The following is a 23,993-nucleotide window of genomic DNA, read 5'->3' as shown; positions in this document are numbered from 1 at the left end:
TGCAACTATAAGTGTGAAATTTGGTTTGTAATTTTAATTACATTAGTTTACTTTAGACGAATCCCCTTTAAGTTTTATTTTTAGGTGCAACCATTAAGGGGAGGTGTAGCGGTGTATAATGATAATGAAGGGCATAATACCTTGCATTCCATCACCTCTAATCATGAAAGTGTTCCAAACATATTACAAAGTAACAGCGCTAGAGCACCATGGTTCTCTGCCTCCACTACTAAATACTATTATCAGGTAATTGTATGACTTGTTGAAAGTTATTCAATTAGTACATTAATTATATATATCACTCATATATAAACTTTTTTTTATTGCAAATATATGCAGGAAAGTGGATTTGACTACAACATCTGAAAATTTGGTGACTTTCGTTTTTTTTTAAGGAGTGACTTTGGATGTTACTTGATTCAAAACTATATATTTTGAAGATTTAGGCCTCCAGTATTTTTGTGTTTTTTTGGAGTAATATAATATGAGAAATTTATATCTTGAAGATTTAGGCCTTTGTTTCTTGTTTGGATTTAGATATGCAATGAAAATCAATTTATGACAGACATGTTTAGTGGAAATGTTGAACTTTATGAATTTCTGTTGCTCCTAACAGATTTGGAATATCCATAACTTAATAGTTTTGTTTTGTTTTTCAGAAAATTGTAGCTTAATAGTTGATTTTTTTTTGTATTGAATTATTTTTTCTGTTTTTGGTGTTTTATAGCTTAACGGTGTCAAGTTATGTTTTAAATAATCCCTTGGAAGAGCAAAAAAATTACTTTAGGTCCTTAACGAACAAAAGATTAATACTTTAAGTCCTTGGAAGGTAGTTAACTCTATTAATGTGTTAGAATTGGCTTTAAGTGTACCTAACTATGGGAGTTTGTCAGTCTGGGTATACCATGGTGTACCTCATAAATTGCACCCCCTTCATATCATGATATCATCTATCTTTTAATTCATCTAAATGAAAGAAAAGTATTGCTCCTGCCCTCCCCTTCTCTTTTTTAGGGTGCGTTTTATTCACCTTAACTTTACATTGACTTATTATTTGTATAAGGGGAGGAGAAACTCACTTAATCTCTATTTAAACGAGTTGTAAAGGTGGAAAATTGACCATTTTCTCGGGAGCATGTTATGATAATACTACTGTAGGAACTAAAACTGGTAGATTAATCGAAACAACTTATTTGTATAGTCGTGGCGTGAATAAATACTGCCCTAATGATGAATTTGCCCCATTAACGTACACACGGATTCTTGGCAACCAACCTCCAGGGTTATACGACCACTTCTCTTCATTTGATTTTTTTTCCTCCAAACACATTTCTTTCCATTCGAGTTTACCCACTTTATCTATCAGAGTTCGACCTTGAAAATATTACATTACTTCATATATAAATCATCTTCGAGTTATTTTCTTAAAAACTGTATGCTTTCTTTCCTTAGCAAATAAATTAAAACAAATGAAGTAACTTTTTAATTCACAAAAACGGACAGGTTATTTTCTTTCTAACAATGCAGTTTGAATATCAATCATAATAGTACGTCATTTTTTCGTATTTGTAGTATATTACTCCCTCCGTCCCATATTATAGTGCTTCTTTCCTTTTAAGGTGTCCCAAAATATAATTCTTGTTTCCATTTTTTATTCCACACATTTCAATGATTTTCCTAGAAAAATTGTGCCATCATTATTTATTTGCTTCTTGGAAATAGTTTTTTGCTTTGTTTATTCAACTCAAGGGTTGAATGAGTCATGCATTTAATGCTCTTTCACCATTTATGGTCATTCTCTCTCCTAAAATCAGCTTTTCCCCATAACATTTATTTTCAATACACAAACACTTTTTACATTTCTCTTAGATTCTATTTACCTTAATAAACGTGAAAAAATAGAATCAGGCACTATAATATGGGACGGAGGGAGTATTTACTTATCACAATAGTTTATTACTTTCTTGTCATTTTAGCATACTAACACGTGGGCACAACTCACAAGCACATTAGGACATCAACACTTCAACAATAATAGTGTATTGCCTCATGTTATAGAAGTAATTCAATTGGATACCTACACTTAGGCTATGTTCAGTTCACCTTATTTTTGCTTATTTCAGATCTAATCAGATCAGATCAGAAAAAATAAGTTCAGATCAGATCAGTTCAGATTATGCTTATATTTTAAAATCACTATATCTTTCATTACATATTAGTAAAAATTATAATAATTGAATATTAATAAAGTACTCATTGAGACGAATCAAACAAGACCCCTCATGACTATATTTTTTCTTATATATTGAGAACAATCTAAAAGATAAGATCTTGTTATCAGATCAGTTCAGATCAGATCAGATCAAATCAGAAAAAATAAGTTCAGATCAGATCAGATAAGTTCAGATCAGAAAATTTCAGGTGAACTAAACATAGCCTTAGACACATGTACAAGCAGATAAAATTGCACTATATTAAGCTTTGCGGGGGTTGATGAAGGGCAAAAGGGGGTTGAGTTTGGGTCATAATTTTCAAATCACTTTCATGTTAGGTAGTTTTGATTCGAGGTTATCTTTAGGTACATGTACTATTCGGGTTGAAGACTAACTCGAATTATTTCGGATTTTGGTTCTATTTCAAGTAGTTACATTCAGATGATAAATCGAATATCGAATAAACGAGTTCGAGTCTGTTTTGCCAACTCAATTCATATTATCTAATGCTTTATTTTTGTCTAAAAAACAAGTATATCCTTATCGCGTCCACTATATAGAAAATTCGGAGTATATCTATATTTTTTATAATCAAACCTTATCAAGAAACAGAAGTAAAATCTATCTATGAGCTAGGAGGCTTCCACCTATAATAACAAATAACTCCCCAAATTAAGCCAATTTATTACGCAGGGGGTGAAAAAATTAGGGCTTTTTTCATTAATAACCCCGACATTCCCCTATTTTCTACCCGCAACAATCTCGAGTTATCGTCTATTCGCAATTAGGGTTTCGCCCTCTCTCGCTCTCTTCCAATCGAGTTTGATCGAAGGTAAACTATATTAATTCACCAAATTAGGGTTTGCAATCGCTTAATCTCTGTAATTTCCAGTCTTATCTTAGTTCGATTGAAGGTTTGCTAACTTATTGTAGTTGTAATTAATGCAGTTTAGCATTTGAAACGAAGAACGATGAGGCCTGTTTTTGTCGGAAATTTCGAGTATGACACTCGTCAATCTGATCTCGAACGACTCTTCTCCAAGTACGGCAGAGTTGAACGTGTTGATATGAAATCTGGTAACTTTATTTCGAACTCTTTGAATTTTGTTTCGAATTATATAGCAGCTTGAGATTAAGCAATTTTCACTCTCTGGAGATTTTGATGTTTTTTTTTGAACACATTTACGACTTTATGAGTTTATTTCGCATTTGATTTTGGCTTCAAAGTTCACTTTAGGGGAGCGTTACTTGTATATGGCTTGTTATTATTATCATCAGCAATTTGTGCACACATGTGCTGGAAAGTTTTTCTTTCAGCAATTGAACTTACATCCTACTGAAATTGGACAACCTATTATGTTACTTTTGTTATGCATGCTAGCAGTGTTGTGCTTTGATCTTGTTCTCGCAGCCGTAAGAATCAGCATTATAATGTCTGTGCAGCTCGTCTACCTGACTACCTATTTTATGACGCATGTTACCTGGAGACCTGTTTGTGTGTCATCTACTGGTGCACATTCAAGTGTGAAATGTCGTGGGCTATGGCTTGTAATTCTCGAACCAGAGGATTTGTCGTGACAATTGGATGTGGGTGTCCGGAAACATAATTTGTGAAACATATTACTAATACTAAAAAGACTTTACATGGGCTTTTCTTGTCAGTTTTTGTGCAAAATCAAAGTTGGCCTTGCTATTTTTTTAAAATCTCCCGTTCTATTTTCAAGCATATATACTTCCCTTCCTCTATCCTTTTTTTTGTTGTAAATGTAGAGTTGGATCAACATAGTCTAATGTTATGTTGCTAACTGAATCATTTTTTATTAATTTCCACACTTGTTTTCTAGAACTTTGGTCTTAAAAGGTATTGGAGGTCAAGAAAAGTTTTTCTTTTTGTTGTCTAGCTTCTATTAGTGCCACTTGTTGTGTCGTGTTGTTGTTTGTGGATGAACATCCCACCCGCTCCTGTTGGTTGTTTGGTGAAAACAACCTTTTAACATTGTGGTGCACTTAAATTATAAGTTGGGTCTCTTCTTTTTGTTAGAATTGCGAGACATTCAGTGCTGGTAAAAGAAAGAGCTTAGTTATGAGTCTGGAGTGTTCTTTTTTCATATAAATACTGCTACCTGGAAGTCTTACATGATGCCTTTAAAGAAGCTTGGACTTTTTAATTTGCTGTTTTGCTGAATGTTATATGTGAAGGGGAACTCCCCTTCCAATGCCAATAGTAGCATAGCTTTGTCTGATGACTTGTGACAATCATACTTTTGCTGATTTGTTACATTGGTCCACTTTAAGGACTTGGTAGGAAGTCTATATGCTAATAATCTTCCTTTTTCCCTTTTTTTTTTGTCATGTCACATATGTATGATAGCAAAATCCTTGTCTGATATATTTCTTATTGAAACCCACCCCTTCAGTTGACATTCATGCTCTTCATACATTGCTATGCAGCAAGAACTTTGGAGTAACTCCTCGTGTGCGCTAAAAATATAGTCTTTATCTCTCGCGTCTAGGATCCACATTCTTATTCTTGCATATAGGAGCTGAGCTATGTAAGTATGTGCATTGGAGGGAACAAGATCCTAGCTAAGACTCTATTGAGACAATATGTAGAAGGCTGTAATTGAAACCACTGATATCTCTGAAAACTTACTTCTCCTGAGCTCCCAATGGCTGCATTTCGATCTCAAATATGCCATGAAAGTTGCAAACAACATGAGGGCTGTATCCCTCTGCATTTGAAAGAGTTTGTGGGGTCCTAATTCCTTATGCCATGGTTTAGTTTGAACCCCAAAACCAATAGACATTTATGTGGACAAGAAGACAATTTACGAGGAGTCTAAATAGGATTTGCAACTTAGGCTGAAGAAGTTGACATCAGTAACTAGAGAGAAAAAGTTGCCATTCATGATGAATGAAGGGGTTCAGTGGTATTTAGGCCAGTTTGATAGTGTCGAGAAAAATTCTGAATTAAATGGTGATGGTTCTTTCAAGCTTGGGAGTATGTAGCATTAGATATTCATTTTGGAGAAAAGATGATGTCCATTCGTCAAAGGATTGCTGTAATTGGAGGAGTTTGCATTGGGGGTGGGGGGGGGGTGTGGAGCAATTCCATATCCGCTTTTATCCTAGAGAAGTTTGAGATTGAAACAAAAGTTTTCAGCTTGGTTGGGTGAGTTTCAGAAGCTTCCTTAAGTAACTCCATCCAGATGAGGACGTTTCACATCTAGTTACAGATAGTAATATAGGAGAACAAAAAGTCATAGTTGTTTTTTATGAATTACTTTGCCACTTCGTGGAGCATGTTACTGAAAGGAAAAAGCTTTTCTGTTTTAAGAAGTATGTGGGATATCCACAAAATAGATGTGAACTGAGCAAAATTAGATATATTTTCCTTATTTTTTTATTTGAGAATGTAACAAAGGTTGAAGTGTGAGCTAAAAATGAAATTTGAAAATTTTAGAGTGGGTGTCAAGCAGACAGGAGCTGTAGAATATACTACTTACTTTGGTTATTTAGTTAGTAACTTTGTGGATGTTCAAATTTTGTTACTCATTGTGAATGTTCGATTTTAACTACATAACTTTTTATTTATTATCTACCAATTTATATATATAGGTAGAATGGGCTGGCCCCCAATTATTTTTGATATGCCGATACCTGCACTCTAACATTAACTATTATATCCCTAGGCTAGCAGGCTGGAAAATTTCTTGTCCAGCGCCGCTCTAATAGCAAGCTGAATTGGTCGGTTTAGCTGGTTGTCCTGCCACTATCAGCTCTAGTGTAACATATAATTATGTTGAAATATATAGGGATCTAAACCTTAAATATACTATGTTTCCTTTCTTATATGCTGTTTTTCAAGGCATCTTAGCTCTGAATTAGCATCTTCCCGTCATTCCAGGTTATGCATTTTAATTGCTGTCTTGACTTTTGATGTAGCGTTACGTTCAGGTTTAGTTTTAGACCAACTTAATATTTTACTGTTCTGAACGGCTTTTTTTCGTTGTATTTGCCTTATTCTTTCAATATATGGATAGCATCAGCGTCCCTTTTCATTATTATACTGGACATGGTTATAATTATCTTTTTACTGGGTATGGCTGAATAGATTAAACTTGGTGGCAAATCCAGCATTCCACTTGGCAGAATTTGCTGGCAGCAGGACTTACACAGTTTGTTTGGAGAAATTCTCCATATTGAGTGTTTCTTTTGACGCAGGACTCTGAGCTTCCATCTGGATTCTACAACTCTGTGCACAAAAATTTTCTAGTGGGAAGGAAAGCCTTCGTGCTTGTGTGCTTTCCAGAATCAGATGGAAACGTACTGCATTTCCTTCAACCTGATCATCCATCCTTCACTCTACACTGCTTTGAGTTATCTTTTTTTCAAGAATGGTCATCTTTGGCTCCAAATCATGCTATCATTTCATCATTGCGGGCTCATTGATTTCTGTCTTGCCATGCCTTCTTATCCTGATACCGTGCTGTATGAATTGGAGAAGCATGCTTTGCAATGACAGACCTGAAACTATGGATTTAGAATTTTAATATGCCAACCTTGATTTTGTCACTCTACACGCTTCTACATCCTTAAGTGCATCAGCCCTTCACATTTGTTCAGGTGTTGTATTTTTCTCAAGTTACTGTGTGGGAAAAAAATCGTCATTTGGCTGAAGTAATTCCTATGTCACGGCTGTATTGCCAACCAACAGCTTGTCAGCTCCTCAGCTTACTTGATTTATGTTGTGCAGGTTTTGCTTTTGTTTACTTTGAAGATGAGCGTGATGCAGATGATGCCATTCGTGGTCTTGACAATGCTCCATTTGGTTATGACAAGCGCAGATTGTCAGTGGAGTGGGCCAGGGTATGTTACTTTTTCGCATACATTTTTTTTTTTTTGAGAGTATGCTTTTTTGCATACATAAATGAGTAAAAAACACGAATTTGGAAAGTCTCTTGCTTAACCTGGGAAATTAATTATGAATATAGGATTGCTTAATCTTGCGTCTATTTTCTGATTTGGTGTATTGTATAATTTCTAGCATGGGTTTTCTAATTTCCTGGATGGTTTTTCGATTTTTCCTATATCTGCACAAAAATTTTAGATGGATGCTTCTTATGTGTTGCCATAATCCTTGCCTGTTGTTCATTTCAACTATATACACTCAAACTGCTAAAAGTTCTATTGTTTTATTTAGAATGTGGTGCAGTACGTATATGACCTAGAATTTTGCTGCAGGGTGAAAGGGGGAAGGCACGTGATGGACCGAAGGGATCAAGTTCGAGACCTACAAAGACCTTGTTTGTCATAAACTTTGATCCAGTAAGAACACGAGATCGGGACCTAGAGAGACACTTTGAACCTTATGGAAAGGTTCTGAGTGTTCGTATTCGACGGAACTTTGCATTTGTGCAGTTTGAGACCCAGGAAGATGCAACCAAGGCTCTTGAATGCACCAACATGAGGTTAGTAAAAGATTTATATTTCATTAGTTTGATGTTTGGTTGTTTTAAGTGGTTGACTTAACATCAATATCATACTGAACTTTGAACTTTGCAGCAAGCTGCTGGACAGGGTTATTTCAGTTGAATATGCTCTCCGTGATGATGATGAGAGAGATGATAGACATGGTAGCCCGAGAGGTTATGGGAGGAGTCCTTACCGGCGTTCACCAAGCCCACATTATCGTCGCAGTAGGCCAAGTCCTGACTATGGCCGTCCTCGCAGTCCTGTGTATGATCGGTATGATGGTCCAGCATATGAGCGGCGCCGTAGTCCCGAGTATGTCCGATACCGCAGGTAGGTATTATTAGGTTGTATCATGCTCTCAAAGTGCCTATGTAATTGTTCACTGATTTTCACTTTATGCTTTATCACAGCCGATCACCCATTCGGAGGTCAAGAACTTGAAGCTTCATGTGTTTGAATGGCTCGTTATGTGTGATTCTGATCGGTAATTGTTACTTTATGTAGGATATGAAGTATTAGGTTAGTGTTCTCTGGAAATGAATCTAGTTTGACAAAATTAAACTATTTCAGTGCACTTATAGACTGTTGTAATGGAAGGCTTGTTCAGTTGTCCTCTTAGTTCTCTCTTAGAATACCTGTAATGTGATCTCTGAAATATAAATGGATTTGGTTTCTCTAGTCATTCTTACATTTTTGGGGGTACTAAATGTAAAGTCAAATTAGGGCTCTGATAAGCTTTGCAAGTTTTTGATTGACATTTCATCAAAAACAGTTATACATGATCATAATACAAAGTTACCTACACAAGAATAAACTAATTGAATGATGGTCGTAGCTCTTCTTCAATTGCTTTCTCAAGCCACATTTCGGCATCTTCCATCATCCCAGGGCTGAGTCTCACCATAAGAATGCAAAATTCTTTATCATTGAGCATTCCATCCCCATCAAGATCTCCTTCTCTCACCATGGCTGCTGCATCCTCCCTACTCATCCCCTCCATCCCAAGAAAGGCCGAGTTCCTCATCAAGCTCTCGGATGTTATCATCCCTTTCTCAGGGTCCGCCAACAGCCGAAACCCACCACAGAGCTCTGTTATGAAAGTCTCAACATCAAGCTTGTCAGCCATCACCGGTAAGAGATCTTGATACTCGGTTGTTGCTTTCGTTATGTTCTGACCTTTTTCCATTCTCCTGGAGCTTAAAGAAAGTCAATAATAATTGTAATAGCTTAGATTTGAGTATTGGGAAAAGTTGGAATCCTTTAACAAGGACCTTTTGATGGATTAAATGTTATATGTAGCATTGTCTGTGACTATTGAGAGGCTATATATATATATGATGGAAAATGTTAACAACTTCTAGGAAGGTACAAAAGCATATAGTGGGAAGATGAGTTTGAAATATTATTGGTTAAAACGTAAGCATCGTGGATACATGGCAATGTGAATAGTATCATTTCTTCGTCCTTGAGAGCTTCTATGAAGCTTCCTTTTGGTAGTATATATATATTAGGAAATCATGGGATAATATTTCAACTGCATCTCAACCATACATCTGTTATACAAAACTAGCAAACAAAGTTTAAGTTGGCAGGATCTATATGTAATAGGGGTTCTGGGAATTCCAATTTAGGTATCCTAGTTTAAGGCATCATATCTTTAGATTTTATTTGATTAGATTGGAATTTAGAGTTATTCTTATGTTTGCAATCTGATGAGATTATACTGTGGTTAATTTGAAAGATATTGGATGGAACACAACAACCGGAATCATGAGATTTTGACAACTTGGTAAAACTTATGGTTGCTAGTAAAGTCGTTTATTAGGTAAAAAAGTATTTGTAAATGGAATCATAGTCATAGTCCTTATACTAATATAAAATGGTCTAGTAATCTGTTTGAGGAGACAGAAATATGGGTAGTTAGAGAAAAAAGAAAAAGATAGACGGATATATATCTACCCACTAGGTAAGTTACTCACTAAAGATAGATAATTAAAAAATTATTAACTCTGAGTTGGATTTTACTAATTTTTACTCCTTCTGTCCTATAATATATAGTGTTCACATTTCTTTTTTTGGTATTCCAAAATGTTGTGTCTGTTTTTTTTTTGCCTCTTAATATGCTTGGATTAAATTAGAATTTTTTCACAAATTTTTCAAAATACTTCTACTTTTTGCCCTTATTTATTATTTTACACTATTTCAAGAAATATTCATTGCTTTTTAATTTTTTTAAAATAAAATAAAGAGCTAGCTTTAAGAAAAAGTACCAAATAAACACTTTTTTTAATATTTTTTTTATAGAAATCTTACTACTATTTTTCTTAATTTTCGTAAAAAAATGAGAAGTTAGCACTATATTATGGGACTGAGGAAGTAGTATTTATCTATAGGGGGTAGCTTACTCAATTGATAGACTAAGTTATTTCCATTAAGGGAGATATATATATTTTTTTTGATAATTATTAAGGGAGATATATTATTAATTGGATTTTGAGGTAAACTTTTTAGAGTTTGCCAAATTCTATGATTCAAAGCGAACTAATAGCCAAGCAATTTCCCTTTCCTTTTAGAGCACTCCCAATGGTGATATAATCCATCACCAAAATCAGAAATTTTGGGTTGAACAAAAAAAACAACCATCCCATTGGTGATACAAAACCTATCACCAAATGGCATATCATGTCATTGCTCACCATGTGAAAAAACTCATCACCATGTGGCAAGCTTGAACCGTACAAATTGAAGACAAAAATTGCATTGTCACACACAGCCAGCCAGTGGCAAGCTGCCACGTGGCTGCTGTTGTGTTTTTTGGGAAATTTTGTGGAAATTTCCACGGAATTTCCCAGAAAATTCCTATTTAAAAAAAAAATTACCAAAATTCATATTTTTTTCTCCTCTATAAAATGATACCTATATTGATATATTTCTAAACAAAAAAAAAAACACTTCTCCTCCCCACCTTTCTCTCTCTAAAAATATTTGTACATTATTTTTTTCTATTATTTATTGAAGTAGGAAAGAGAAATAGGAGATAGAAAGTTGAGGTGGGGTAGTGAAAAGTAGGAGAGATAAAGTGGAGTTTGATGGTTTTTTTGTTCTTGAGTGGGGTGGAGGTGATACATTTGATCATGAAATGATCAAAACATGAGTAAGTAGGAAAATTTGGTGATCAAACCCATCACCATTGGGAATGCTCTTAATATAGGAACAAGTAGGTATAGACGTATAGTTAATTAATGTTGATACTTCTGCTATAAAGTAGTGATGGATGGTTTATGGCGTAAAATTAAATAAATTTTTTTATATTGCTAAAGTGATTAGATAATGACCCCTATTCTTTGTTAATATTAGTGGATTAGATTGCAAATGTGGAGAATAAGTTCTTAAAGGACACTGTATTGAAGGACAAAACATTGATTTAGACTAAGCAAGAATTGGTGAATGATATTTGTTGGGGGTCTATGAAGCATGATTGATATTGATAAATAATGCCAAAATTTAAGAGGCTTCCTCTCACAAATCTTGTCTGTTCCTGATCAAGGGACCAATAAGCACTTTTAAGTTTTGAGAAGCTTCCTTAATCTCTAGGTGGCCATGGCCTTGCACACAACCTGACCAGCTGACTTCACTCAGGAATCAGGATCCAATGTCAACTAACACGACCAATTTATCTTGTGGATGGGCTATGGGTCGGCCTTTTGACTCACCAACCCGTTTCTAAATAGTTCATCTTGACTCGACTCAACTCGACTCGACTCAATCAAAAAGGTAAAGAAAAATTGGCGCTATCAGTCTTAACTGTGGTCGGTTCACTTTTAACAGGTCGGTTCACTTTTAACAGGTCTCAACTTTTAAAGTAATTAAAGCTGGCATCGACCTGCATCTCAGCATGCAGGCTGCATGCATAACTATGCTGCCTCTTGTGTCCAATTTTGGTCTGGTTAGGCCTGGGCCACTTAGTGGGCACCTCTTACAGTCTTATGTGACAAAAGAAAGATGCAAATATGAAATCACTGCAGCAATATATGTACCAAATAGTATAATACAAGCAATCATCAATGCATAAATGTTGGCACATTATGTACACTTGAGACAAGACATATATAGATACAATGTGGGACTAGAAGTGTAAAACACTGAAAATGACTGTCTAGCAGATTAGCAGCAATTATCATCCTTAATAATCTTAAATTTCTCAAGCACAATTTTGCCTTCCTTGTATTTCTGTGATGATTCATAAGCTTTGACATACTTCCAACCTAACGCCTCGCCGCAATCGGAGCAGAAGACATCAGCCACCGTGTGAAGGCCAGTCAGGAGATGTCTGTCCTCCTTAGGCCCTGTTACAATATTTACTGCATGGGAGAATAAAAAGGCCCTCCCTGTATGTGCCTAATTCAACAACATACCAATACAATACATATTAATCTGAACTCTGAACTATATATTGCCAATTACATTCCTCCAAAATTCATGCAATATACTCATATTCAACCATTTTTTGTACAAAAAAGTTGATATATTGTGTTATTTTCAAAAAGTTCTGTAAAACTTTCCATCCAAATAAGAAAAAAAATTTACTACTTAAGTCTGACATAAACTTATCTTGACCATTTCTTGCATATTGAGTGTATTTTGAAAGAGAATTATGGATTTATGATTCAAGATTGTTAGCTTAACTCTAAAATGTACCATAAACACCAGAATAAAGGAGTAATAATATCTAGAACAAAAATGGTTATAAAAGGCCATTTCCCCTTCCTCATTCCTGAAGATTATATATTTAAGATTTAATATTAACATTAAAACATATATAACCAAGGATGTCATGGCCCAGTGGACCAACGATGTCATGGCCCAGTAGTTAAGATTGAGATGCTGTGAACGATAGTTCACAAGTTTGAATCCCCCCTCCCTTTCTTTGTACTTTGTAGTGCCTTCGTGATTCATATGGATTAAAAAAAATATATTAAACATATACAAACTCCTTAAATTAATTTTTGATTTCTATATTCCATTAATGAAATACCTGGAAAGATTTAGAAACTATGTCATCATGCTCAGCAACATAATTTCTACAAACAAAACAGCAATATGACCTTGATCCAACTTCATCTGCCATTACAATACTTCCTGCACCTAAGAATACACAACAAGAGGAAAAGAAAAACCACAAACTAAAAACTGTCTGTCAAAGAAAATCCATATTTACTAAATAAGAAAAAAATAGAATATTTAATTTTTTCTATGTAAAAAAAATCAAGTGAATACAAACCAGTACACTGAAATCCCTGCAGCAGTGATCACATGAAAATGGATTTTTCCATCTTTGACACTTTAAATTGGGGCACCAATAATTGGTGACAAGTGGTTGAGTATATAATATAAAGTTTGAGTTATTAAAATTTGGTAACTTTATCAACTAGACATTAACTACTATTTGGATAATGGATTTATGAATTTGTTTAGTCTAAAAGACTAAAAAAATCCTTTGTATTGTGTAGAGATTGGATGGTCATTGTTCCTTGTTTATGAATATTGATGTGGATATCAACAACTAATTTCTTACTAATTAATTATTCTTATCAGAGATTTTGCTATCCAAAAAAATAGATGACTGAATTATGAGAGATTCTTGGAAGAGAAAGTGTCTTTCAAGTTTAGCTAATTGAACAACTTAATCTTGCCCACATTAACAAGAAAATGTCGTGGCAATACAAAAAATTATGTCACATCATTGATATAATACACAACTACTAACTTCAAAACAAGAAAATCTTAGGCTTTTTTTGAAGGGTAGGAAATTTCTCATTCTGAATACAATAGTCAAATCTACATGATGTGAGAATAGAGATTTTGGGGGAGGATTTTTAATTTTTTAACCAATACTTCCTCCTCCGTTTCATATTAATCTACATACTTTGACATTTTATACTATTCACAAATTGCACTTTGACCCTCGTTTGTGATTTATACGTGAATAAAAACATAGTCATGTGGGATCTTGTTAGATTCGTATTAGTATGTATTTTTATTAATATGTACTTTTTATAATTTTTACAAATACAAAACTAAAGATATATGTCCTCAAAGTTTTACATTGGCATGCGTGAAAAATGTAAGTGTGTAGATTAAAATGAAATGGAGGGAGTAGTATATTGCAATCAGAGATAATGATTGGGAAATGTTAGATATGGGCATGGGCTGTGCTAGCACGCGGGCCAGCCCGGCACAAGCCCGCTCGAGGCCTTACTCGGCCCGTTGCGCGCTACGTAGATGGTTAAGAAATTTTATTTCAGGACCGCACCGGTACGAGCCCGTCTAGATGCCCCATAGGCCGAATGCTCCTTTCCTTTGTTTTTAACCTAAAACTGTCAAAAATTCAAAAAACACAACATAAAACACAGGTCAGGTCCGCAAGAGGCACGAGCCCGGCCCACGAACAAGATCTAGAAATTTTAGGCCCGACTCGGCCCGTCATTTCTCCAAACCCGCGACTCGAGCCTGTGAACAAGCCCGGTCCATACCAGGTCTAATTGTAGCCCTGTGCTTTGTAGAGTAAACCTATCTTTATTTTAAGATATTCATATGTTTGTTCGCTTTACATCATAACCTTAAAAAAAAACATATTGATAAGAATCTTGCTCCTTAATCCTTGTACTTGCATGAGATTTAAGCTTTAAATCTAAGCATGATTTCAATCTTATAAGAAAATGCAAATACATACATGATACATCCGAATATACGAAAGAAAACAAAGCGTAAAAAAAGTCGAAGTATTTTTTTGTGCAACTACTACTTCATAATGATCTTTCATAAAAACCTAAGGGAAACTAAAAACATATCTTGGAAATCTTAGATTTCTCTAAGACAAATTTGCCTTCTTTGTATTTTTGAGAATCAATGAAGGCTTTTTCATATCTCCAGCCTAATTTGTTCCCACAAAAGCTACAATATATATCAGATATTATATGCTTTCCTGAGAGAAAAAATCTCTCTTTTTTGGGTCCTTCACATACATTTCTCACATGGGAAAATAAAAATGCTCTGCCACCTCCACTCTGCAAAAGTGAAAAAAAACAAATTTAAGAATTATTAACAATATTTATTAAACTCAATTTAAGAGCAGTAATTTAAAAAAAAAGTATTTACTTGAAAATGTTTAGCAATAATATCTTGGTGAAAAGAAAGGTCTTTGCCACAAGTAAAACAATTGTACGAGTATGGAAAATACGAGGTGTTTTCCTCCATAATACTAAATTGTAGTATAGAATTTGGGTAGATATTACTTAACCTAAAAAGATCCCTAAAGATCAATCCAAATAAATTTTGAATCCCTAAATTTTAGGATGAAATCTAAACTCAGATGCAGTTAACAGAAAAGTTTGAAAAGATTAAATCAAATCTTCGAGTATTCTGATACTTCTATTTTATATGGTCCTATATCATTTTTAGGTTTTTTACTTATCCTTTTTTTTAAAAAACTTAAATTTATCACATAAAATTAGACGAATTCAAAATTGAATTTTTCTAACAAGCTCATTATATTTCACTCTTATCCCAAAACTATCATAGTCATTCCTTCTCTTTTCCTTCTTTTTTTTTCTTGATTATCGAACTACAACAGATAATTTCAAAAATCTAAATCGGTAGTCTTACCGAATGGATTAAACTAGTCACTAAATGGATTAAACTAGTCACTGAATGGATTAAAGAATGTCATTACTGAATAGATTAAACTGATCACGAAATAAATTAACTTGGTCCCTGAATAGATTAAATTAAAGTAATCACTATATTTAAAAAAAAAAGGCATGTTTTCTTCTTAAAATTGGGCTTAGGCCGTGTCTAATTTTAAGTTAAAATTAGACGGTCTCTTACAAGACCAACGGTAAGTTTATATGAAACGCGACTAGGTTTTTGTTTTTACTTTTTAGAAAAAAAGTTAGGTTTGTATGACATAAAACTTGTTTTGTTGACATAGGGATTAGAGAATATCACGAGGGCAAATAATATAGATGAAATTTGATCACAAGTTTTCAATACGGTATCAATTAAGTTAGTTAACATTCATGCAACTTAATGAATATTCATGAATATTCAAATCATAACAAGAGTTGATTGAAAGCTAGAGACATATAAAACGACTCACAGATTAGGAATATAAAAAGAGGAAGGTGCCTTATGAACCACCAAACCAAGCAACCTAATTACCCTTTTTTGACTTTCAATCCATGCATAATATACAGGGCCAAGCATTCTTTCCTCATCAACTTGTATGTTATCCTACTTGGTTGTAAGTTGCAAGTCATTTTGTAGATATATTTGATACTATCATGTAATTGTTGTTGTAAGAATTCGCTTATTTTTAATTTAAAATAGCCAACCGTTTAAGTTTAATATTAAGAAGAGAACATCGATTAATTTAATCATATTTGTGACTAGTTTAATATATTTAGTGACTAGTTTAATCATATTTAGAGTAGTAATTACTTTAATTCATTCAGTTTTCACATTATTTAGTCCATTTAGTATCTAGATTAATCCATTCGGTAAGACTATCGAGTTATTTTTTAAAATTGTTTGTTGTAGTTTGAGATTTAAAGGAAAATAAAGGAAGGGAAGGGAAAGGACGACTAGGTTGGTTGTTGGTGCGGGATGCTTTCCAATAGTGTTGAGTTAGAGTTAGATGAAATAGACTTGTTAGAAGAATGAGGACTTATTAGACCGCCTCGAAATAAAAAACTAGGTATATAATAATAATAATTTCCAGTTCTCTTTAGTGAACTGATAAAGAGAATAGAATATGACGGATTATAAAAATTGAAATACATTCTAAATTTGTCATTTTCATTAAGATATCTTAGGACAAAATAATAAGCTTATGGTTGATAAGATATATTCACTAAAGTACTTATAAAGTCTATTAGAGGTGGCCAATTTACTCCAATTTTTTTTTTTTTCAATTCATGTTTCTAGGTGACGACACAATAAAACATAAGATTATGGTTAGAGTAGACAAAATAAAATCACATGCTCTATAAGTGATCTTTAGAAGAGCTTGGTGTTTTTGTAAAAAGAGTAAGATACCTTTATTTACATAATACTAATCAAATTAAATTAAAAAATGATACAAATATTATTTAATCAATTGAATATTACTACATATGTACGTAATTATTTAAAGTTGCTAAAAAGAAATTATGTCAAAATTTTCTCACATACTATTTAAGGTTATAATAATACAATTTATTCTATCTACTTTCGCAAGCATTGCATGCAAAACGAAAGAATGAGACATGGATTGCCAAATGCCATGCATAGCATTGAATAAATCCCCGATATATGTACATTTCCTCTCCAATATTTCACCAAAAAAACATCTACCAAGCAACAAAAACAAGCCCAAGTAAATATTTTTTGATAAACTGGATGACTCTGTGCTAGGAAAGGTTGATTAGAACTAAATTAAAGAGGGCTTTCGAATAACTACATTAATCCTTCATGGGAAGTACCAAAAGAAGAAAAAAATCGAAATCCACGAAACAATATTCACATGAACTCTAAGAGCTAAAGCTAAATTTACTCTCATGCATCTTTTTTTGATCGTCAAATTGAAGTAGCAACCATCTTCTTCTTCACCATCCATTTCTTCTTAGTAGCCTCCAGTGCTTCTTCCCTCAACCTAGCAAGTTCCTCGAACCACAGCTGATAATGAGACTCGATTGCAGCGAGCTCCGCCTTAAGATCGGCATCTTGTTCTTCATCATTTAAGCCGAATGAGGAGGAGCTGCTTGCTAAGCTCATAAAGCCAGACATCTCACCATGCTCTATAGAAGTCGGACATTCAGAGTTCTTAGTCATCCCATTCAAGTGAGTACATCCACTGAGTTCGCTATTATTTCTTGGAAATTTGCACTCTTCTTCACGGTATAATCCTCCTATGTCCATCCCCCGTTTGTTGACACTCAAACCTTTGAAGCAATCGTCAATGCAATAGTCAAGACTTTGCAATGCTTTGCTTAATATGACAGAAGAATCATCAGCAAATACATCTGCACAAAAGAAGAGGAATCTAAATCTTGATTGTCTTAAAGTAAAATGAGGTTATACTTCACATAAGCATTTTGTCACTATTTGTTAGTGAACAGTGATGTTAATTAGCATTGCTTCTTAACCAATGTTACTTGGACTCTTACACTGACCTCAAGTACCCATGTCAGATTCTCGACACTCCGACATTCTGACATGGGTATGGATACTTAACTTAATATGGACAAAAGAAATAAAGATTTGATGAAAATGGCAAGTCATACACTTTGGACACCAGTTTTTGACACCGTTGCCAGTAATAACATCATTTGGCTCACCTTCCATGCCTGTGTCCCTTTTGTTCCCAACCGCAGATGATGATTTTGAATTTGTTACAGTTTGCCTTATTAAGTAACCAATAAAGTCAGCTATAAAAGCCACATCATGATCAGCCAAATCTAGCAATTCAACCATCTCTGCTGCTACTGCAAGTGCGGTATCGGACGCCAAGTAGAAGACAAAATTAATATTTTTCGCCTCCCCTGAGATCACAAAGGAAATGAATAAGCTACTTATCAGAAAATGTACTAAATGGAGAATAACTCTTCACCTTACCCGAGGGGTAAGAAATGCGCAGTGTCAGTGATATGGAGTTATATTCAGGATTTTTCTTCCCTTTCAACTGGAACATATTACCCTTATGAGTCTTAGTGAATTCCAAAACTTGGTCAGTTGGACTGATGGAGCTGTTACCAACTGACGAACTCCGGCAGTAATGTTTACAAAACTCAGCATCGAGATCCATAGAATGAGGCGTTGAACTTGAAGCAGCTATAGACCTGGGGGCAGGGAGTTGGTTGGGTATCTCCATGGGATGTCGTATGGGCTCTTTTGGGTTCTCCACTTGAAGGAAAGGGTCCTTGAGTAGCTCCTTTGCAGGCAATCTTTTTGAAGCAGGAACCAAACACTTCTCAATAAACTCTTTCGTTCCAGGATCTTTCACCTTGGTAAGGCAAGCCGGCTTTATGCCCTGCACAAAGTGTCAAGGGACCATGTAAATGAAATTCTTTCTTATACCAAATCACCAAAATAAAGATACGTTGAAGGAGTCTAGCATAAATGACTAACTCGTTTTCCATCTATCTAAGACCCTTTTCTTTGATGTATATACCCTTACTAAACTCGGAAGCAATAATGTCAGTACACGTTTACACCCAATTTTAAGTGCGTCCACTTTTAGTTGTTAGTAATACAGATAATTTCACAAACAACTTGTCCAAGATAAATTTATATTTGGAAGTCTCTTCACAAGCAATTTGAACGGATTCAGAATATGTTGTTACTGCGTGGATCAGGATTACACAGACTTCTGTTTTTATCCATTAAATAATATTCTAAATTAAAGTAGTTGAAAAGTTTGTTTTATACTGCCAAGTCGCAAATAATTAGCTATTAATATCTGATTGTGAGAAATAGTTAGTCATTTTGAAGAACAAATAATTGAAGAACTTACAGATAATTGTGAGAAATACTTCTTATAAAGAACAAATAACTGAAGAACTTACAGAGGTGACCTTTTTGAAGATTTGAGCAGGATTTTTGCATTCACTATACGGATACTCAAAAGTAACCATCTCTAACATGCACATCCCAAAAGAATATATGTCAGCGAGTTCGTTATATTCTTCTTCATAGAGCTCTGGTGCCATGAACTCGGGTGTCCCTAATATTAGAACATGAAACCAGTCAACCATGTAAACTCTTCACAAGCATCTAGAGTAGTGAAACAAAACTTCTAAACCTCACCGATGACACTGTGTGCAGTGGGCTGTTGCATGACAGTTGCTAATCCCAGATCTCCAATTTTAACCTCTCCATGATTTCCGTTGATAAAGATATTGTCACATTTTAGATCCCGATGTATAACTGGTGGGTCATGACTATGAAGATAGGCTAAACCTCGGAGAATCTGCCTTGCCCAATTCTTCACAGCCTTCATATCTACATTTTTGTGCTTCTTTCGGTATCTATTCACCAAAGATAATATAATTGCAAACAGATACATGGTAAACAATCAACAATTGAACAATCACATCATTTTGATGAAAGGAAAAGGAATCTTCTAGACAGATGGCAAGGCAACTTACTCCCTCAAATTGCCAGATGTGAAGAGCTCAGTGATCATATTCACTGTTTTCTTCTTATCATCCACCCATGAATCATATAGCTTAATGATATTTTCATGTTTCAATGTCTTGAGAAGATGAACTTCAGAATATAGCTTCTCGAGACCTTCCGGAGACTGCAGAACATCATGGATCTTCACACGATTCCAAGCAACCTCAATTCCATTGACTTCGTCAAATGCCCTGTAACTGCAAAAAACGGTGATGCATAAGATAGTAAGATTGAGAAAATAACGGGGGGAAAAAATGAGGTCCCATTATGTGTGATTTCATGGCATCATTTCCACTGGCATCAAATTATTTGTGCAATGTCCTCAGATGCTATGTTACTTCGACTAGGGTAATTGACTATGTGTTCCCAAGTGTCCAAATCGGCCGATTTGTTAAACATTATTACGATTACGACCCAAATAGAAGTGTCCAATTGTCCGCACTGATTTGACATGGGTACATAAAGGCAAAATAAGGAGTCCGAAAACCACAGCCTCAAAGACAGTAACTTGACATTTATTCTGTAAAAAGAAGTCAAAACTCACATAATGAGCCAGCAAAGTAAGGAAACGAATAGGAAACATACACTGACTTAAATGCTCCTTTTCCGAGGACTTCACCAAACTGTAACAAATCAAATTGAAAAACGAACTCAATATTTTGAAATGGCATCGAGGAGAATGAAGCCTACAGAAACAGAAATGCTATAGATGAAAAGCTACCATCAAATCCTAACAGGAATGACATAAAAGACAGGAGCATTCTAACAAGGGGCAGCATGATAAGCTTCCCATTTTACTCTAAAACTCCATGTACATAATTACATATACATGGCTTGCTGCTTGTGCATGATTTTCGGAGCAATCATCCAAGTATTTTCAAACGACAATCAATTCTATGGAAGCATATACAATCGCTATCTAGTTTTTCCGCTGAAGTTCTGTCAGCACATTCTATGTTGCTCGTACTCACTAAACATGCTGGATTCATTATGGTTTCTATCACAAATGAGAGCTTTTCTAGTTTTCTGCTATATATCAAGGGATCACACCTATGCCTGACACAAATACATCAAGTCACGCTTTCTTCTCCTCGCCTTATTTTCACTTAGGTCAGGAAATATAAGTTCACACCAATTCAAACAACTTTAGCTAAGCGATAATAAACAAAAAAAAATTAAGTTCAGAGCCAATAATAAGCTCAGATTAAGTGAAGTTTATGGCCAGTAAGAGCTAGTCATGTTCAATCCACAACCACAATAACTTTGGATAAGTTATGTTTAGGGCTAATAAGTTTAGGTAAGTGATAATCACATGAAAAAAGGTGCACCCAGGGGCGGAACATTAGGGGGGCGGGCAGAAGCCTCGGCACCCCCCAACTTTGATTTTTATTTTTTTAAAAATAAAGGTAAAGCTTGCTTTTAAAAAAAAAAATAAAGGTAAAACTACTAAACAACCCCTCCTAATTTTTTTGAAAAATTTCCTTTGGTCCCCTAGAAAATAAATTTAAGGTTCCGCCCTTGGGTGCACCTTTAGTTAAAGGATAGAAGTTTTAGGATAGAGTAACATAGATCACTTATCAGTTATTAAGTCAAATATTGATTACTCCCTCCGTTCCAAAATATAGTTCCCGATTCTATTTTTTCACAGAAATTAAGGCAAGTAGAATCTAAGAGGGATAGTAAAGATTTTTTGTTTATTTAAATAAATGTTGTATCAGAAAAGATGATTTTACGAGATAGAACGGAGAATAATTGGTAAAACAACATTGTAACACTTGGGTTGAATAAACAAAGCAAAATACATAATTCGACAAGCAAATAAATGACGGGACACAGTTTTTCTAGACAAATTACGGAAAAATGTGGAACTAAATATAGAAACAAGAACTATATTTTGAGATTTGGGACAAAGGGAGTAAAAAGTAACTCAACAACAAAGAAAAGATCACTTAATATAGCCTTCTACTCCTTTTTGGACGGAGGTATTATGATCTTCTTCTACAATTAGTGAAGTTCAATAAGGCCCTGTCCTTTTGGACTTAAGCTCTTTTCTTTTGGACTGAATTGAATTGAATACGTCTGAAATATACTGAACTGAAATGAATGAAAATCGTGAGAGAAAATAACTGAACTGAAACTAAATTTTTATTCATTCAGTCCAAAAGAACAGATTTAGTTTCTCTTCGTCTTTTAGTTTCTCTTCGTCCAGAAGAACGGGGCCTAAGACTCATTTACACTTAAATTACTGATTAGTGATTACACTTCCAAACATCAAAAATATCATGTTTCTATCAACTCAACACCAAACTCTTCGAGGGGGACCAAATATTTTGGCATCATCCCAATAATTCTAAATGCCAAATCCCCAATAAAATTCTAAAATTGTGAGAGGAATCACCCAACAAAAAATCTAGAAGTGAGCAATTTTTTTGACAGTATTCTTAAGATTATTAAATTCAATGCAGCACAAAAAAAACAACAAAATTTCGTACTATATTCAGGCAGACAAAAACCCACATAATAAAACAAAATCCAATCCAACAAATTGAGACAATAATATCTATAAAAGAAATAAAACAATAAATTTCTGAACAACAAATAACCAAAAATTAAAATTATGAAACAATTTTACCCGAACATATCGGCCAGTCGGATCTTTTTCCAGGTATTCGGGTTCATTTGACCCATTTACAGTAGCAGATGAAACAACTGATTCTTCTTCAGGTGACATACCTGCCCAATATTAAAAAAAAAAAAAAAAAAAACTGCAGGAAATTCTAGTTGAAAAAAACTTTTAAAAAAGAAGCAACAAAAATTGTTCAATCTTCGAGTAACCTAATCGAAGAACCAGAATCGAATGCCGATCTCAGGAGAGAGAAACGACATTCATTATATGAAACACAATTACCCAACAAATAAATTGGACCCATTTCAACACAAAATTTACTCATCCCTAAAATTCTAAAAGATTGAATGTTATGATTATTTTGATGATGATCATTATGTGAATTTTGTAAGAAGATCATTGTTTATGGTAATGTTGAATCATCCCTTCAAAATCCCCAGTTTTTTTGAGTGTTTCTCTGATGTTAGAGAGAAGACATATGTGTTTGGGGAAAATGAAGGGATGATTTCAAGGAGAAAGAACAAATTAGGGTAAATTTTTGAGGTGAGAGAAAATCAGAGTTGATAGAACAACAACAAACCAAAAACAGAGGAGAGAAAGAGATAGAAATTATGCAGATGGAAGTTTTGCGAAATTGAAGGATGAACAAACACTTGTTTGTTATGTGGAGTTTTGACTTTTTATTAGACTGGCTATTTTATTTTTATCCAAATCTAACTTGTTTGTTAGTTGATTTTATTATAGTGTTATCTTATCTTAACATTTAGGTAGATCCGTAAATTTATCTAATTTAGTTGATAAAGTTTTATAAAGGTGATATTTAAGATGTAGAATCGACAAAAATTATTAAAAGAATGAAAAGTAATTTAGTCATTTTTTTGGCTAATTCTGCTTTAAATAATGAGTTTACTATTGCCTAATTTTAATTTATAAATAGGTGGTCTCTTACAAGACAAACTCTAAAATCAAATTCTTTGTCAATGTGATTACTCGTTTATTTACACCAAAAAAATTAACGTTTGTAATCATTTGTTACCAAATAGATCCTTCCACCGGTATTTTTAAATTAGAGTTTTGGGTCCAAAAAGTTATTCTAAGCTAATATTTATGGAAACAAATATTGCAAGTTTTGTCGGGTTAATTTTCTAAAATGAACCAAACCTCTAATTTATGCTCAATCATCTATATAAGGAAAAAATCATTATCGTAAATTTCCAAACTAACACAAATTTTAAAATGATATCTAATAGTAGTTATTAATATCAAAACGGTTTTTTTTGCATGTTACATCTTCACTTTTCACGCATGCTAATGCAAAACTTTGAGTATATATATCTCTTTGTATTTATAAAAACTATAAAAAGTACTTATTAAAATTCATATTAAGACGAATCTAACAAGATCCCACATGACTATATTTTTATTCATGTATAAATCACAAATGATAGTTAAAGTGAAATTTG

The 23,993-nt window shown here is 34.1% G+C and overlaps 4 protein-coding genes across 8 annotated transcripts; 1 reads left to right on the top strand and 3 right to left on the bottom strand.

Moving 5' to 3' along the window:
- The first annotated feature begins 2,883 nt into the window (after positions 1-2,883).
- Positions 2,884-8,370, top strand: LOC104906889 (serine/arginine-rich splicing factor RS31). 2 transcript variants are annotated; one of them, XM_010695739.3, is made up of 6 exons: positions 2,884-3,045; positions 3,162-3,290; positions 6,970-7,082; positions 7,458-7,684; positions 7,779-8,018; positions 8,099-8,370. In XM_010695739.3, the coding sequence occupies exons 2-6, from the start codon at positions 3,185-3,187 to the stop codon at positions 8,127-8,129; spliced, it is 717 nt and encodes a 238-aa protein (XP_010694041.1). In that variant the 5' UTR covers positions 2,884-3,045; positions 3,162-3,184; the 3' UTR covers positions 8,130-8,370. The 2 variants fall into 2 exon arrangements, with proteins under 2 accessions (XP_010694041.1, XP_057251663.1); XM_057395680.1 differs by having other exon boundaries at positions 2,888-3,045; positions 3,147-3,290.
- Positions 8,371-8,421: 51 nt separating this feature from the next.
- Positions 8,422-9,081, bottom strand: LOC104906818 (calcium-binding protein KIC). Its single transcript, XM_010695671.3, has one exon. The coding sequence runs from the start codon at positions 8,872-8,874 to the stop codon at positions 8,503-8,505; it is 372 nt and encodes a 123-aa protein (XP_010693973.1). The 5' UTR covers positions 8,875-9,081; the 3' UTR covers positions 8,422-8,502.
- A 2,639-nt stretch (positions 9,082-11,720) lies between these two features.
- LOC104906958 (protein yippee-like At4g27745) lies at positions 11,721-13,281 on the bottom strand. Of its 2 annotated transcripts, none has more exons than XM_019252365.3 (3): positions 12,970-13,281; positions 12,724-12,871; positions 11,721-12,086 (listed from the first exon to the last, which is right to left on the bottom strand). In XM_019252365.3, exons 2-3 carry the CDS (start codon positions 12,814-12,816, stop codon positions 11,853-11,855), a joined length of 327 nt encoding a protein of 108 aa, XP_019107910.1. In that variant the 5' UTR covers positions 12,817-12,871; positions 12,970-13,281; the 3' UTR covers positions 11,721-11,852. The 2 variants fall into 2 exon arrangements, with proteins under 2 accessions (XP_019107910.1, XP_010694130.1); XM_010695828.4 differs by having other exon boundaries at positions 12,724-12,833.
- Positions 13,282-16,809: 3,528 nt separating this feature from the next.
- On the bottom strand, positions 16,810-23,222 carry LOC104907031 (probable serine/threonine-protein kinase WNK10). Of its 3 annotated transcripts, none has more exons than XM_048648476.2 (8): positions 22,537-23,222; positions 20,490-20,527; positions 19,874-20,101; positions 19,533-19,753; positions 19,292-19,449; positions 18,342-18,756; positions 18,065-18,211; positions 16,810-17,749 (listed from the first exon to the last, which is right to left on the bottom strand). In XM_048648476.2, the coding sequence occupies exons 1-8, from the start codon at positions 22,633-22,635 to the stop codon at positions 17,304-17,306; spliced, it is 1,752 nt and encodes a 583-aa protein (XP_048504433.1). In that variant the 5' UTR covers positions 22,636-23,222; the 3' UTR covers positions 16,810-17,303. The 3 variants fall into 3 exon arrangements, with proteins under 3 accessions (XP_048504433.1, XP_010694218.1, XP_048504455.1); XM_010695916.4 differs by having other exon boundaries at positions 18,065-18,268; positions 22,537-23,220; XM_048648498.2 differs by lacking the exon at positions 20,490-20,527 and having other exon boundaries at positions 18,065-18,268; positions 22,537-23,220.
- Positions 23,223-23,993: the final 771 nt, after the last annotated feature.

This window comes from Beta vulgaris, chromosome 1 (genome assembly GCF_026745355.1).
Source record: "Beta vulgaris subsp. vulgaris cultivar EL10 chromosome 1, EL10.2, whole genome shotgun sequence".
Lineage (NCBI taxonomy): Eukaryota > Viridiplantae > Streptophyta > Magnoliopsida > Caryophyllales > Amaranthaceae > Beta > Beta vulgaris.
Note: the sequence above shows the minus strand (reverse complement) of the source record. Positions and strands in the feature narration are given on the sequence as shown.

Bases quoted from the DNA above. Each gene is read 5' to 3' on its own strand.
- LOC104906958 (XM_019252365.3), bottom strand. From the start codon at position 12,816: ATGGCAGATGAAGTTGGATCAAGGTCATATTGCTGTTTTGTTTGTAGA. The intron at 12,087-12,723 runs GTATTTCATTAA...TTGTTGAATTAG, and splicing joins TAGTTTCTAAATCTTTCCAG to GCACATACAGGGAGGGCCTT.
- LOC104906818 (XM_010695671.3), bottom strand. From the start codon at position 8,874: ATGGAAAAAGGTCAGAACATAACGAAAGCAACAACCGAGTATCAAGAT.
- LOC104906889 (XM_010695739.3), top strand. From the start codon at position 3,185: ATGAGGCCTGTTTTTGTCGGAAATTTCGAGTATGACACTCGTCAATCT. The intron at 3,291-6,969 runs GTAACTTTATTT...TATGTTGTGCAG, and splicing joins ACGTGTTGATATGAAATCTG to GTTTTGCTTTTGTTTACTTT. The intron at 7,083-7,457 runs GTATGTTACTTT...ATTTTGCTGCAG, and splicing joins TGTCAGTGGAGTGGGCCAGG to GGTGAAAGGGGGAAGGCACG.
- LOC104907031 (XM_010695916.4), bottom strand. From the start codon at position 22,635: ATGTCACCTGAAGAAGAATCAGTTGTTTCATCTGCTACTGTAAATGGG. The intron at 19,754-19,873 runs GTAAGTTGCCTT...TTTGGTGAATAG, and splicing joins ACATCTGGCAATTTGAGGGA to ATACCGAAAGAAGCACAAAA. The intron at 18,757-19,291 runs GTAAGTTCTTCA...CACTTTGTGCAG, and splicing joins TCTTCAAAAAGGTCACCTCT to GGCATAAAGCCGGCTTGCCT.